The sequence below is a fragment of the Musa acuminata genome, chromosome BXJ3-9 (assembly GCF_036884655.1).
Source record: "Musa acuminata AAA Group cultivar baxijiao chromosome BXJ3-9, Cavendish_Baxijiao_AAA, whole genome shotgun sequence".
Lineage (NCBI taxonomy): Eukaryota > Viridiplantae > Streptophyta > Magnoliopsida > Zingiberales > Musaceae > Musa > Musa acuminata.
Genome location: NC_088357.1, coordinates 1,104,546 through 1,121,333, shown reverse-complemented (window position 1 = coordinate 1,121,333; position 16,788 = coordinate 1,104,546). Strand labels below are relative to the sequence as shown.

The window sequence follows — 16,788 nt, the reverse complement described above, 5'->3', positions numbered from 1 at the left end:
GTAGTATTGTTTTATATATTTTTATATTCGTTATTTTTTTCGAATGATCGTATTTGGAGAAAGTAAAATTACCTATTATAAGTGGATATACGGATTTTGATCCACTTATTTGTTTTTTATTTCTAAAGTTTATCATGTTAATATTGTCTTAATTATAGTATTATTTTATGGCTTGTTTTCTTCTGATTTTTAAAAAAATTGTTTTCTTAAGTTATATAATAATTTCAACGCTATGGGGCCAAAGGCCCATCAGACGGGCTTACCCTATTGTACGGACCGGCTCACATTACATCTCGAGCCGGAGTCGAGCCGCAGCATCGGGAACGCAAGATAACGTGAGCCCATCCTACGAAGCTGAGATCCAACTTCCCTCTCTCCACTCCCCCACTACTCTATACTGTGGAGGGGAGAAAGCAGATCGTATGTGTTTTTATCCGTCCTGTGCATTCCGGCTAAGTATTATTGTCACGATCATCATCGTCTCCGCCAGCAGATGCGGATCTTGCAGCTAGGTTTGTTGGTCGCTCTCGCGTCGGGAGTCGCCGCAATCCTCATCTACATCGTCGGACTCTCCAATCCCTGTGAGCTTTCGATGCTGCGGGACTCTCGTTTTCTTGATCCCGGGGAACTGTGGTCGTTGGATCTTGATTCTTGTTTGGTTGTTTGTGTTCCTTTGCTTTCTTTCCCTGTAGATGACAGGTCTAGGGTTATGGTGGATGATCTGAGGGCGTTGAAGGCTTTGCAGAGTGGATTCAAGAAGTGCGTGGTAAGTGTTCGATATTCATCCCTAATTCATTTCCACCTACCGTATGAATCAGTGTCTAAATTAAGTAGATTTTTGAGTTCGTCAATGTGATGTTCTTTATTCTTGTATTCTAATTTTTATGCTTGCTTTGAACTTTTAAGACTGTGATATGTCCCAGAAAATTACAATATTGTTTGGTACTCGAAATATGTCAATAAACAATTCTGTTTAGAGATTTAGTGTCATAGTGGACCAATAATTTAGAAATTGTTGCTAATTAAAACTCAAATCTGTCATCGATGTTCATAAATACTTTATAAAAAGTTGGCTTACTTGTCTTGTTGCTATTAATATATTTTTAGTGTTGGCAATACTTGTTAGAAGGTACTTCAACATGGTAAATAATTCAAATTCCATGAAATAAGCTTGAAAATCACTAATAGAAGGAAATGTAAAAGACAATGTCAAAAATTTCTATTTTTGTCTTTTCTACAGTTATAATTTGATCCACACTTTCTTTTTTCAATTGTATTCCATTTTTGTTAGATATCAGTGTTCGCTTCTATCCTTTTGGTGTTTCAAACAAAGTATAAAAGTAAGACTATGAAGCTTTATATGTGGGAAGCTACATGAGAAAGTGCTAGTGCATTTCTTCTCTAAGGAGACAAATATACATCTTGGATAGACCCACTCCAAAATTTAGCTAAGTTATGGATCATGAATGACAGTATCTCAAAAGAGACACAACAACAATATCTTCTCATGAAAAACCGTTTGCTTCCATCTTTTCTTTAATGGATTTGGGCAAGGCTACAATAGTGAAAGAATCATTACAAATTTCTTCCGTTGGTTGGACTGCCAGCATCAAACTGTGCAAATTAGATTTCAGCATTCCTGTGCAGAAGACCAATTTGTTGTTTGATCCATTGGAGGATTGTAGTACATTGGGTTGGTGGCAACAATTGATTATTGTTCCTTGTGCTGACTAGTTGGTCTGCAGTGGTAATCAGCTATCTTCACCCTTCATAAATGGCTGACTCATGGGTTGAGAAGGATTTGAAGGCATGCATGGTGGCTCTACTCCATATTTATCCTCCCAAGTATTTTGTTGCACTCCATTGTAGGTCTGTTCATAGACCTTGCTGACCAGTAGCAATACAATTGAAAATTTAAAAGTTTAAAAATCCCTCTTTCCCTCAACTGCTCTTATTTTCACCTTTCCATCTGCTCTCTTCTGAATCTTTCTTCATCCCGCACTTCTTCACTTATTCTGCTGGGTGGCTGATCTCATGCGTGTGATCTGGTTCGGTCGCGATTGGGCTTGTCTATCTATGGATTTTCTGTGGTTGCAATAAATCTGTTGGAATTAGCAACTTATTGTCCAACCTTAGGTCCAGTGCCAGTAAGGCAGATATGACAGCTGTGTGCAGTCCCACCCAAGATATTCCCCTTCCCATAGAGTGGCTTTGCACATTGCAGGAATCAGTATCGCTGTCAGGAGGGTTATCTAACTTGGCCGGTGTTTTTTGTATCACTTTCTCCTTAGCACTCAAGTATGATTGTGCTGTTGGAGCTAGTGGAATAATATGGTCAGTACACTTGTTGAACGGATTTGGTGAAGATTGAGGCTGGATACTGGGGTTATCAACATCTTGTTGAGGAGATCACTAAATTGATTTTGTCCGGTAGATAGATCCAATTGTCCTATTTTCAAGTTCAGCTTTACATCTTTGTCATGTGACTGTGCATCCTTAACAGTGTCTTGGCAATATGTTGTAACATCAAGTCTTGTTGAAGTCATGAACATCGTTGGAAGAATGTGTCAACATTGGTTGTAAGCTGATGTAGGACATCTTTTCCTTATCTCTTATGCCATGGTGTTAATGATTACACTAATCATTGCTTCTCTTGGTTCTCTATTTCAACAAAGAGAAGCCTTCCACAAGTGAAATAAAGTGGAAAAGGAAATATTTTTTTCCTGCAAAAACAAAGACTTCTATGCAAATAGATAGCAAAGAGGTCGATTATGCCTTTACCTATCACTGTTCTTCTTTTCTCGTAGTTTTTTGCTAATATTAAGATAGTGGCTAAATTTGATCTGGAAAGGTTGCAGTTGATTCCCTTTTGGGACTAATGCTGTCCTGGGAGGTCACCAACCTCTCTCCTAGTGGCAGTTGGAGTTTGGAACTCTTGTTGTTAACCACAGATGGTCCCAGAACCTTGTTATGTTCAAACCAAGCAAGGGCTGCCAGGCCCTCTTTTGATTCAAACAAGTGTTGCATTTCCATGCTACTTCTACTACTTCTGCTGCTGTTGCTAAGTGTGCTGCTATGCCACTGCTTTTATGTTGCTGTTGCACCTCTGTAAATCTGGATGCACCAGAAAGAGAGGAGAGGGAAGTGGTAGTGATCATCATGCTCCATATTGCATGCAAATCCTGGGGGGCAAGACTGAGGCAGTGCACTTGTACATGCAAAACATAGGTAGATATGAAAGTGGAAGAGAAATTTGGAACCTTTTCTGCAGTATTCATCCCAACATAAAGGACTTTTAAGAACTAACCTTCACATGGCTTTTTGGCCATGAAAATCTAATGTTGTCTTTGTGCTGCTAAATACAAGTGGTTTGATCATGCAGATGCTCTTGGTACATTGTTGAAATTAATAATATTGCTAGCATTTCTCAAAACAATTTGTAGATTCTCAATCATCATCTTCTGGAAGTGCAGGATGCTAATGGTTTAGGATTACAAGCTCTGGTCAGCCAGGACTACTGTCAAGTTACGATTCAGTACCCTAGAGATACAGTGCCAAAGTGGGTGAGTCTGTTTTTAGTTGACACAACAAATTGTAATGTTTCCTGCATCAAACAAAATGCTATACTATGTGCAAAACATGGTTATGAATTATTTTACTTCGAAGTTCTTCTCCAATAGTCTTTCTATTATCTTATAATCCAGTCAAGATATTGATATATTAGGTTGTAAAACTTGGAAAAGCCATTTAAACTTCTGTTCATGCTAGCTTAGCTTTTGCAAAAAAGTATGTTAGATTTTCCTTTGCAAGTCTCAGTAAGTGGCATGGTTCATCCATTTAGTTCAATAAAGCTGTTAGCCTTGTTAGTTTTCTTGCTCATCCTTGACAATCTGCTAAAGCTTTTTGGTGCAAGGATCCATACTATTCATAATGTGTTTCCTGATCATGCGTTGCTTTTTCAAAAAAAAAAACAGAACCCTTATTAAATTCCAAAGTACCACAACAAGAAAAAAAAAGCATCAATATTTTGGCTATTTTGGACCCATGACATGGACACTTTCCCATCATCTATATGCCAGCATTCTCCATTTATCAAGGACCATTGTTCTTATTCAACCATTCTTCATTCTCTCTCTAAAATCTGAATTTTCTTACTTACCTGCATTAAGAAGCATGCTAGAAGCTCTTCCCACAACTCTGTTTTCAAGTGGTGCTGTTCCCAACTTGTCAAGGAACCTGAAGATATTGGAAAGTGAGCAGCCTTTTTCTGGTAGATAAACAGTCCTTCTCATTCCATGTTTTAATTTGTATGATAAATTTCCACCTTAGAGATCTCTTATGACATTCATTTATATTCATTGTGAATGATTGCAATTTAGAGAAAAAAAAACATGCTCTACACGATGATATTCTTTAAGTATTATTACTTTATGAGCATAGATGTGACTTTTATTTTCTCATCTGAGCTGGTTTCATTTGGTATACAAGGTAAATTTTATGTAGTCCATCTTTATTTGATTTCTTCTAAACTAATGTTATATTTATAGAGGGATCCAAAAACTGGAGAACTTGAAGGCTTATCATTTGATTTCAACCTCTGTGAAGCAGTTGCTACATGGGAGCAGGTGAGTTTGCCATTTGTATCTCTTGAAGCTTGTTTATAGACTAGGCAGTGGATGAGCCCAAAAGCATAAATAATGTATAGTTCCATGATCCATCTGAAGCTTGTTTAGAAATGTGCTGGATGTTTCTGTAGGATATCCATATTTTACTTAGTCTTCTTTGTATTTCTTACCAAGATATCATTTTATATTGTTTGAGTTTGAGCTCATACTGGTTTTAAGATTCATGACCTATGGACAGCTTGCTTGTTTTGTCTGGTTCAAAATATTGCCCATTGAATTTTTCTTTAGGTTCGCAATAGTTCTACCATACTCACAAAAGAGTTTATTGATGCTTTACCAAATGGATGGGAGGAATATGCATGGCGGAGGATCAACAAAGGAATACATCTGTGAGTACAGTTGGTCCAGCTTGATTCAGCTAGAAAGGCTGTCTTATAGTGTTTTCTTGATCTTTTTACCTCTGCTGGGTGCATTAATGAAGGTAAATTTATTCCATGAAGTTGCTAATGATCACACAAGTGGAAATTTCTCTTCTATTCTAGTGACCGGTGCAAGAATAGGACATTATGCATGGAAAAACTTTCTTTAGTACTCCCTGAAACACCACCTTTTGTGTCTCGGCAATTTGAACGATGTGCTGTCATTGGTAATTCTGGAGACCTTCTAAAAACAAATTTTGGGGAAGAAATAGATGATTATGATGCTGTTGTTAGAGAAAATGGAGCTCCAATCCAGGTTTAATGAGTACCTCTCCTAACTTTGCTGCAGTAGTATTTACTGACCTACTAAGAATTTTTCTTCCCTCTTCCAATATCTCAGAACTACACAAAAAATGTTGGTCGGAAAAGTACATTTCGTCTTCTTAATAGAGGATCTGCCAAGGCACTTGACAAAGTTGCAGAATTAGATGGTATGAAATTTGTACCTTTTTTCGTTATCTTTTTTTAATATAAACCATGGTGAGTTTTGCATTTTGCAGAAACTAAGGAGGAGGTCCTGATCATCAAAACCACTATTCATGATGTCATGAATAAAATGATTCGGGTAATTAGATCATGCTAAAAAATATATTAAGTTGTTCCTTCTAAAAGGTGCATGCTGTTATGTTAGACATTGTCATAGCAGCCAGTGTGGCAGCTTCCATATATGAATTTATGATTTATCTTTGATCCTCACTAGTCATGACTGTTTTTTGCCGTATATATCATATATTTCTTGATAGCTCTTTTTTGAATTGTCATCCATGATAATGATAATAACAGTTGGTAATTCTTGCTCTCAACCCATTTTATTACCTTTATAGCACAACATACTACCATCAAAATGCCTTTAAGTTCACTTCCAGCTGACAGGGACCTTCAAGCAAATGTTGGTCTGAGTCCAATCTGCATTAGGGGAAAGCCTCCTTAAGCTATGACAACCATCAAAATGACTTTGCCCTGGGGGAATAGGAGTTTAAACATGGTACATATACCCTTCCATTCCTCTTACCCCTTATCAAATTTTAGATAATTCTTAAGTGCTCTTCAATTGGGTTTGCCCTGGTGGTCTTGGTCTAAGCTCTTCACTAACAATCATAATTGCCTACCATCACTAAAGAAGGAGCATTGAGGATAGTCAATCCTGGCTGAATAGGGCTCTAATTTGATTCTCATTTGAACATATCTCTATCATGATGTCATGATCAGCCAAGTTGTCAATAATAGGCATATAGTTCGTGGGTATAAGCTTCTTGTTCATAGGGTTGTCAGCAACTGAGATTGCTCCATAAATTATCAGTCACATTACTGACCTTGTGCCATAAGCCTAATCAGCATAGTAGTATGAATTATTCTCACTATTTTAGCATTTCATATGTTTCTTCTGTGTAAATAAATTTCTTAATCTTCATGATTATATTTCTATAAATAAATAAATATACTTATTTCTCAGAGGAACATTTTACCCTAGGAACCTATCCAAACAGTGGGAATTGGATTCATGCTTGTAGTGTTATTTAAATTTCATCCATAAACAGCATGCATATTAAACAATATAATTTCCCATTAATCCAAAGTTTTATCAATATAGTGTCCCCATTGTGACGGATGGTGCATTGTTCTTTTCTGTGTTCATATGCACACATCAATAGAACTGGTTACAGCTCACAAATGTTAAAAGCATTTGTTCCTTAGGTATCTGTCAAGTGCTAACAAATGACAATTAATCTTGTTTGTTTGAACCTCAGATCATAAAGTTTCACCCGACATGACCATACTGGTAGCAAAAAATAATTGCCTGAGCTTCAATGCTTAACAGTGATGGCATACAGGACATAATATCACACATTTGCATAAACATACCATGACATGCTAAACACAACTGCTATTGTTGACAGATTTCGAGCATGGAAACACAACTATTGTCACTGACAGATTTTGAGCATGGGGAATCAATCCTACTCAAATGAACCTTTAAAATTAAATTTTCTGGATATGTGTGACACTTGACCCTTTTGTTTTTGTTGTAGGAAGTCCCTATTAGGAACAAAGTATACCTCATGTTAGGGGCATCATTTGGCTCTTCAGCGAAAGGAACAGGGCTTAAGGCTCTTGAATTTGCTTTATCCATCTGTGAGACTGTTGACATGTATGGTTTCACAGTGGATCCAGGATACAAGGAATGGTAGTGTACAAAGCAGGACTCTTTGTACTTTGCTTGAACATAAACACAGTAATGCAATTCTTTTGTAAGCTGTAGTTGTCTTTCTTTGTTTGTAGGACAAGATACTTTTCAGAGTCTAGGCAGGGGCATACTCCACTTCATGGTAGGACATATTATCAGATGATGGAGTGTTTAGGAGTAAGTTAATTCTTTTTCGTATTTTTTGCTGTCATAATAATTGGAAGTGAGGGCCAATAGCTAAATGCTTGGTTTCTCTCCTATGCAGCTTATTAAGATCCACTCTCCAATGCGGGCCAATTTTAGTAGGGTAGTTAACTGGTTACCAAATGAGAGCATACTTAATGCTGCTCGAACTGCATCTGAAAAAATTTTGAGGTAACCAAATCATATGCAACTTATATCTGTCTTAGCATTTTCTTACAACTATAATAAATTACTTGATGACACCTATCAAATGTTGCTACATCTTTTTATAATACGACTGTATATCTGTGAACAAGGGAAACCTTCTGTATTATCATTATATCACCAAGGCAGCTTCCAATATATGAAGTTCTATAACTATAAGTTGATTTTGTAATCATATAAATTATGATCGGTCGAGCTATGATAATTTCTTTTTATAAGTTGATCTTAATATGGTATTAAGCTAACTGCTTAACATGATTCCCGACTGATGTTTAATTTACTGGTTCTACCATCAGCTGGTAACACCTGTTTGTTTATTTAGCCAAATTGTCAAGATTCATTATTTGCATATACCTGCTGCTTCACATAGTGATTTTAGTTTTTCGTGCATTATTTAGTTTCATTTTATGTCCTGGCTGATGCTTTAAGTACTATATTGATGATTAATTAGTATATCTTACTTTTTGAATACCCTGATTCATCTCTTTGATTCTGAGTATTTCTTCAATATCCCAAATTGGTACCGTTGATAACAATATTACTGATGAACCTACTGTTGGCAAACGGTTGTGATGCTCCTTGGGCATACATTAAAATAGCTGGACGTTCTTTCCTCAATTTATATTAAATGACTTAGTAACATCCCAGTCTATTTTTTATCTTAGATTAGAATATTGCAATGCATCAATTATTGTTTGAAACTTTGAATAACAGTCCATTACAATAGTGTATAATATAGAAATGTCGAGACCCTTACAGCTAGGCTACTTTGGTCTGGTTCAAGTGGGCCTCTCCTCTCTGTGAAAGTTATGTCGTTATGTTCCTTAATGCATTGTTTATGCATGCTTAGGCCTTAGCCAACCAAAAAAGTCTATGATAGAGTGCCAAAAGTTCTTTGGAACTGTAATGGCTAGTGCCATCTCAAAACTCATACTAAAATCTTTTGTGTTGAAGTGGAGCAAAGTGCAAAACTTAAGTGCTAAGTCTCTTACATGGATCTGTTGGTCTTCCATTGATTATCACGAGTAGATATACATGTCAGTCTGTTATGCTAGTGTCTTAGAGCTATTGTTGACATGCATTGCTGAATCATGCATACACCAGTGCTGGCTGGCACATAACATACTGACCATGGCAAGCACTGGTCTCTGCCCTTTTTCCCTGCTTTTTTCTTTTTTGCGCATGATTTGTAGAATCTGTTCATTCTTTGATCTGGTTGACCTAACATGTCTTGAAGTACTTGTTTGCTCCAGGTTTTGGGACTAAAAGGCTTAGGTTGTTTTGATTTCTTGAGGATGCTGGCTTTAGAGAAGTCTGTGTTGTGACCCTTATGGCCTTTCCTTTGCACTTCAGACTGGTCACTCAAAAGCATTGCCGGGTTCTGAGACTAACAGATTACTGTTTGTACCTATCTTGAGTAATGATAAGGGCAAAAATCATCCTTTCCTAACTTGACATATGGATGACAACATGGACACCCATATGACACAAATCTATTACATCAGATTTGTCATAAGCAGTCGTTTCAATAGAAAATATTCTCTGAATCAGCTCTCATTCGTAGAATATTACGCTGATCGCAAGCGGTTAAGTACCCCCACTATAATTAGTAGGTCCTTTTCTGTCTCTTCTACAGTCTTTGAACTCTCGATAACTCCACCTTAGACTCCTCATCGGTGGTTTAGGCATCAGAGGGATCAGGTTGGGAACACCCAACGCCAGTCAATTACCACAGGTACCTTGGAAGTGTTTGGACACTACGGAGATTGGGAGCTCCAGTTTGGCTTCACTTCAGGAGCTCTACTTTGGCTTTACTTCGGTAGGTCGAGAGCTTCCACCTCGATACTTTATCTCCACTTTGGCAGTTTACCTCCAGTTTGGCTTCTCAGCACCTCAGGTCGGGTCAGCCTGCTGTCACGTTGGGCTTGGACCTGATCATGTCGTGCTTGGAGACATCAAGGAACTTATTGGTTGGTGGTTCTCACATGTGTGAAAACAATCAAACTAAAATAGGATTTCAGCCAATAAAAACTGGTTTTTGAGGACACATTTGATGTTTTTACTAATTATTTATGCAATTGAAGACGAATTTGTTTAGATGATTTAAAGACTGATAACATTATCATGTGCTTTTAGTTTTGAATTGACATTCTGCTTGCTGATATAGTGGTTCTGTGAGTTGTATGTGACAAAGATTATTGTCATAAGCTGGGGAAGTTTCAGAGTAAAGAAAGAGATTAATTTAACTAATGTAGTTTATTAAACTGATGTGCATGATGGCAGCCAACCTTTGGTTTAGTGGAAGTGGGATAATATAGGAAATTCCATGGAAAATCAAATAGTGATTGAAGACCGAATAGTGCTGAATATGTTAGAAGTGGAGAATGCTCAAAATTACTTTTTTTGCACGAAGTTGACTTAGTTGAATTTGTGTGACAAACTGAAGTGGATTAGTTACAACAATAACAAAAACAACAAAGCCATAAAGTCCTCCCTCCCCTCTCTTGCATCCTCCCTAAGTGCGTATGATAAAATTTGCAATGGCTTTTTACCGTTTGTATTTCCAGCACTGATCAGGGAACATATTCTTTAATTAAAATACATGTAAATTTACTGATTTTTAATTATTTGACATGTAAATTTACTGATGGTGGTATGTACTTGATGGCTGATGCACAAGGGAGAAAACAGTTACCTTTGATCTTTGTAAGTTGGATTGTAGAATATATTGCAAAAATGTTATGGGCTTGCTAAAATTTATTGATTGCTTCTTGTTATAAATGTCAGCAACACAGTGCTGGTGTACTTCAATATTATATGATAAGTTAGAGGTCTTTAACCATGAAGATAGGGTGGATTTGGATGCAGATATATCGTAATATCGCTTTTTGTCTCAATTTTTGTTAGTAATATAGCTTGTTGTCTCAGTATTTGTTAGTAATATTGCTTTTTTGTCTCAATATTTGTTAGTAATATTGCTCTTTGTCTCAATATTTGTTAGTAATACCGCTTTTTGTCTCAATATTTGTTTGTAATACTGCTTTTTGTCTCGGTATTTGTTAGTAATTTCAATTTGTCTCGATATTTGTTGGTAATACCGCTTTTTGTCTCAATATTTGTTATTAATACTGCTTTTTGTCTCAATATTTGTTAGTAACACCGCTTTTTCTCTCAACATTTGTTAGTAATATCACTTTTTGTCCCAATATTTGTTAGTAATATCATTTTTTGTTTCAATATTTATTACCATCCAAAATTTGAATTTTCACCTTGTTGGCTACATAAAATCATAAATTCTAGAAAAAGAGTAAATTCAGTAAATAAGGCTTCTGTTAAAATGGGATTTAGGGAGGACCAACATACACATGAATCCTGATTATTAAGATTGCAAAGAAGCAATCCTACCATTGCACAAGGCTCACCCTCTATTTTCAAGAAAAAAAGAGAAAAAAAATCATAGTATCATATATGAATCTAATCCATTGTTGATGGCTAATTGGTGTCTTCACAGTGTCTTGATTTTAAATCTCTTTAGAAAATAGTTTTGCTCATATTTATTTTGATTTTTCTAGATTTACATTCTGGGTTCTACTCTCTACCCTGAAGGTTCAAATTATGCATTGAATTTTTTTTTTTTTTTTACTTGAGTTCAGTACCTGGTCCATCTTTTTATCCTCAGGAGGATTGGAGCTGGGATGAGTGACCCATTTGGTGCATGTTCTATCATAAAGAAGCGTCCCAAAGGAAAGTCTCCACTAATCTCCGGCCTAAGAAAGGCTGCTATGAAGCATCAGAGCTATGTGAAAGGTGCATCTATGTATCCTCTGGAAAGAAACACTGGAAATGGTATGCTGTGTATGGTGCCAGACATGACTTAGCCCTCATGCTGGACCAAACCAAGCAAGTTCAAAGATGATTTTACCAATCAGGTTGAAGTCAGAATGCTTCAGTTGAAGCTGCCATGAGAGCTGCCCAAGCCATGCCAAAATTTCGGTTTGACATGTCTCAAGGTCATTGATGACTGGTATCCTGGAATTGCCTAGTCCAATAACAGAGCCATATGTTGTGCATTAATCCAGTTTAAATTCAAGGTATCAATATTGAAATTTTGTATTCGGTTTAAAAATCTCACATTGGCAAGATAGACAATCGGAAAGAATAGGTAATTTCATTTTTTGTGTGACCATTTTATATTCTTTCGGGTATCATGTTGGTACCATCATACAAAACAAATTTCATCTTCGCGTTTCGGTTAAGTTAGATTTTGATAGTTTTTATTGTCTATGTTAAAACAATTGCTTATATTTACATGTTCACTTATTCTCTTGCCTGTTTCAGCCAACTTTAAAGCCTAAGTAGGGGTGAAAGAAATCCGATCTGATTGGTGAGTTTAATTTTTTTTATTTATGTAAAGGCAAGTGGAGAAGGCAAGATTGGATTTCAGAATTTTGCAGCTTCGTTTATTGCTTCCTAACTTGAACTAACCTGTTCCACGTGTACCTACGGCTTGTCAGGGATAGATTTTGATGAGCACAAGTATGAGCACAGGATCACTTTCTTTTTGAATCAGGATGGAAATAGGGAATAGGAAAAAGGTAAAAGAGCATCAAGTTTTCATTTTTGTTTATTGGAGAAAACCCCCAATTTTCTTTGAAAATTATTTAAGAGTAACATACTTCTTGAGCAAATTGATCCCAACACAACACGGTTGGGTTGGATCTGGTTTGCTCACAACACTGGTTGTGCCAAAAGTATCAGTTACGGATTAATAGTAAAGGGGCTCTCAGCCAATATGGGTGATTGCTGCGATATGAAATAAAAAATATGTATATCTATATATTATGTTTGATAGGTGAAGATGCGTTCGAGTAGGATTAGCATTGGGTTTCGGACCAACCCAACCCGGATTTCTAGCACAACCCGAGTCTTAATTGGATCGGATCAGTAACTCATAATACTGGTCCACTGACGGGCCGGGTGCGTTCCGTTCCTCCAACACCCAGACGCTTCTCCCCGTCTTTCACTTACACTGCCTCACTGCTTTCAGCGAAGTCACAAGTGGTGGCGGTATCGCTCTGCTGGATCAACGGATTGGAAAGTAAGAGCAGAAGACCACGAAGAAGCGACCCGAATCGACGCCCACTCCATTCTTCCCCCTTCTCCTTCCCCTCGCAACCCTAACCCTGACCCTGGCGCTCTCGATTCCGATCCCGAGACCCCGACCATAGACCGGAATCCTTTTAAGAGCTTCATCACCACCACCGGATCTCCGATCGGCGATGGCGGCGGCCGCGGCGCGGGCCGATGGCCAGGAGAAGGTGATCGCTGCGGCGAAGCACATCGTCAGCAGCCTCGCCACCTCGAAGAACGCTGCCGAGGACATGATCCGCATCCTTTCCGGCTTCGACAACCGCCTCTCCACCATCAATGACCTATTCGCCCCTTCTTCGGACCGCAGCGGCGGAGGCGCCGACGTTGATGGCTATGCCCGTGACCTCTCCGTGGCTGAGCTCCGCCTCGAGGCCGCCCAGAAGGTGGTTCTTCGCTGGGACGCCTCCGATTCCCTCTTGTGGGAATCCTGCCCTGGGGACGCTGAGGAGTACCTTGCCGCTGTCGATTGTCTCATCTCCCTAGCCGAACTAAGCACCTCCACCGGCGCCGGCGCCGGCGCTGCGGAAGACCTCGTCGGTCGTGCGGAGATTGCACTTCAGATGGCAATGTCCCGCCTTGGGGAGGAGTTCCGCCACCTGATGGTCCGCAACGCCGTCCCCCTTGACTCTAACGACCTCTGCTCCTCCATTCGCCGCCTCTCCCTCTCCTTCGCCTCTGACAGCGGTGATGCTATAGAGGACTTTGAGAGCTCTGTTGACGATGAACATCACCACCAGCAGCCAACACCGCAGCAGGAGGAGGGCAGCCCTGAGGATAGGTCTGGAAGCAGCCTGATGGATGATCGGAACTTAGATCTGATCCATCCTGAAGTTGTTGCCGATCTGAAGGCGATCGCAGACAGAATGATCGAGGCCAAGTATGACAGAGAGCACCGTCATGTTTACTGCACCGTCAGACGGGACATTCTCGATGAGTACCTCTCCATTCTTGGTGTCGATCGGATTAGCATTGAGGAGGTTCAGAGAATCGAGTGGCGGATGCTCGATGACAAGATGAAGAAGTGGATTCAGGCTGTGAAGATTGTCGTTCGTGTTTTGCTCTGGGGTGAGAGACGGCTCTGTGACCAAATTCTTGCTGCCTCGGAGGAGCTCAGGGAGGAGTGCTTTGCAGAGACCACCAAGGGGTTTGTCATGCAGCTACTAAATTTTGGGGATGCCATTGTGATATGTCAGCGATCATCAGAGAAGCTCTTTCGTATTCTCGATATGTATGAGGCCCTCGCTGATGTTTTGCCAGATCTCCATGCCCTATTTGCCGCAGACCCAAAGGACCTCATATGTGACGAGGCTGATGGGATTCTGAAGAGGTTGGGTGATGCAGTAAAAGGGACTCTCATGGAGTTTGGAAATGCAATTCAAAAGGAGCCATCTCGGAAGCCAACACAGGGAGGTGAGATCCATCCCATGACCCGTTATGTGATGAACTATGTAAAATTTCTTGTTGTTTACATCAATACGTTAAATATCCTTTTGGATGATGGTGGAGTGTGTGGCACTGACGAGGGTTGTTCTGAAGGTTGGGAGAACAAAAACACTGATGGAGAGAATTTTGAGAATATGACTCCATTAGGTCGTCGCATGCTTTTGATAATCTCATATTTAGAATCTAATCTGGATGAAAAATCTAAAGTTTATGAAGATGGAGCAATGCGGTATATATTTTTGATGAACAATATACTCTATATAGTCAACAAAGTAAAGGATTCAGAGCTTGGGAGGCTTTTGGGAGACCATTGGATAAGGAGGCATCGCAGCCAAATTCGGCAGTATGCCACAAGCTACCTTAGGACTTCATGGACAAAAGTGTTGTCTTGTTTGAAGGATGATGGATATGGAAGTGGGAGCTCGAGTAGCATCTCAAAGGTTGCTCTCAAGGAGAAGTTCAAGAACTTTAACATGGCATTTGAAGAAATATACAGGGTTCAGACGACTTGGAAGGTTCCAGATCCTCAGCTTCGAGAAGAATTGAGGATTTCTATATCAGAAAAGGTTATCCCAGCTTATCGCTCTTTTATGGGAAGGTTTGGTGGTCAATTAGAGGGCGGAAGGCATGGAAAATACATAAAGTACACGTCAGATGATTTGGAGAGTCATCTTTCAGATTTATTTGAAGGGTTACCAGGACTCACTCCGAGAAAAAAAACTTAGTTCACAGAAGGTAGCAGGTATGTTCTAAGTCTCATCAGGGGTCTTTTTGTGCAGACTTCAGGTATATTGCTGAATGTAAACTTGACAACGATGCTTTGTAGTCCTTGTATTGGTTATGCATAGTGATGGTTACTATATAGTTGTCATACTGACTTAATGTGTTGTGATAAAAATGCATATTTAAGTAAGCTGTAAGTGTGAAATTCTGGAAATTTCTAAAGTTTAAATCTATTGTCAAACAATCAAATGTTGACTGGTTCTGTTTAAATTATTATGGCTTGTTAAACTTTGCATTGCTTTTGTTGAGGAAATATCTGCTTCTGTTTAGTTGTCTTTACTTTCTTATGTGCCATTGTTTTGTACAAAGCTACAAAATGTATTCTTGCGGTTTGCATGATGAAATTTAACCAAAAAAATAAATGGGAATTTTAAGTTTGTTTCTGGTATTTGGTATTCTATGTTTCTGTTGCATCAAAACCAGTCTGTCAGGATTGATTTCATACCTAGTTTGTATTTCATTTCTTCAAAATTTGGGGCCTGTATTCTATGTACCTCTTTTGTGGAATCTCCATATTGTTATTGGTCATTTATCTTTTAAATTGATGATGAAATTTGATTTTTACTTTTTTATTATCACAATCAAAACATTTGCTGCACAATCTATGAACAATGATCTCCATACATGGACAAGTTTGTTCAGTTTTGGAGCTCCAGGATACGCAAGTAAAGGGACTGCAAATTCTGGAGTTGACTTCCTACCAGGACTTTTCTTCATGTTGTTGGTGAAGAATTTGTGTCTTGGTTCTCAATCTTCCTTTGTGATATCCATGTGATGTGGTGCAATACTTGTAGGAATAACAAGTGGATTCATAACTTGGAACTCCTTGGCTGATTCTGGAATTTCTTCTTCTTCATTGTCTTCGTCTTAATTTACATTTATTTTCAAAGTATCCAACAGAAAATATAGTAGATGGTGGATCGTTGCTTCTTTAACATTTGGATATAAGAAATCCATCCCATAAATCATCATCTTTGTCTACTGCCGTAGATCTTTTACTTTCCTATTTGTGAATATGCTATGGAACTTGTCATTCTCTTGTTTATATCAATGGGGTTGATTTTGATGATCAGAGCTTCCTTTCATGACACTTTCAAACGTTCTTTTGATGTTTGCAAAGCCTTTGTTCTCTCTTTTTTTTTCCAGATTGTTATTGGTTCTTGAATGTTGTCATCATCTTTTGTCATGAGGCTTTCATACATCCTTTTCATCGCTGCAAAGCCTTTGTTATTTTTCAACTTGTCATTGGTTCTTGAATGTTGTTTTCATCATTTGTCACTTTGTAGGATGTCTTTCAAGATCTGAATAGGACTTTGGCACTGACCAGTGTGTTGCCTCATGTTGTTGCTTGAAGCCATTTGGCATTCTTTGTTGTTGTAAGTATAATTCAGATCCAATGATTTAAAAAGCGTTAGGCACTAAAAGATGTCAAGGTCTCAAAATGCCCGAGGCTTTAAGCGTTCGCTCAAGCGAAGCGAGATGCTCTGAAATATTAAAATATAAAAAATATAATATAATTTATAAATATGATTATATAAAATTTTTTTTGAAACCCTAATAACAGTTCTAAATAAATAGAAATTAGTAATGTTAAAATCTAACTATGAACTATTATATGATAACAATAGTTAACAATCTACTGTTAACCGTAGATTATTTACTATTAACAGTAGTTCCAGGGGGAAAAAGAGTCACCGATAGTGGAAAGTGGGGA

General features: G+C 38.3%; 2 protein-coding genes across 2 annotated transcripts; both read left to right on the top strand.

The window, feature by feature from the left end:
• Positions 1-324: 324 nt before the first annotated feature.
• Positions 325-12,027, top strand: LOC135649621 (sialyltransferase-like protein 2). The gene is made up of 12 exons (XM_065168174.1): positions 325-581; positions 693-766; positions 3,474-3,563; positions 4,548-4,625; positions 4,914-5,014; positions 5,168-5,360; positions 5,445-5,535; positions 5,605-5,669; positions 7,135-7,289; positions 7,385-7,466; positions 7,555-7,664; positions 11,377-12,027. Exons 1-12 carry the CDS (start codon positions 494-496, stop codon positions 11,573-11,575), a joined length of 1,326 nt encoding a protein of 441 aa, XP_065024246.1. The 5' UTR covers positions 325-493; the 3' UTR covers positions 11,576-12,027.
• Positions 12,028-12,696: 669 nt separating this feature from the next.
• LOC103996670 (exocyst complex component EXO70B1) lies at positions 12,697-15,263 on the top strand. The gene has a single exon (XM_009417632.3). The coding sequence runs from the start codon at positions 12,977-12,979 to the stop codon at positions 15,014-15,016; it is 2,040 nt and encodes a 679-aa protein (XP_009415907.2). The 5' UTR covers positions 12,697-12,976; the 3' UTR covers positions 15,017-15,263.
• Positions 15,264-16,788: the final 1,525 nt, after the last annotated feature.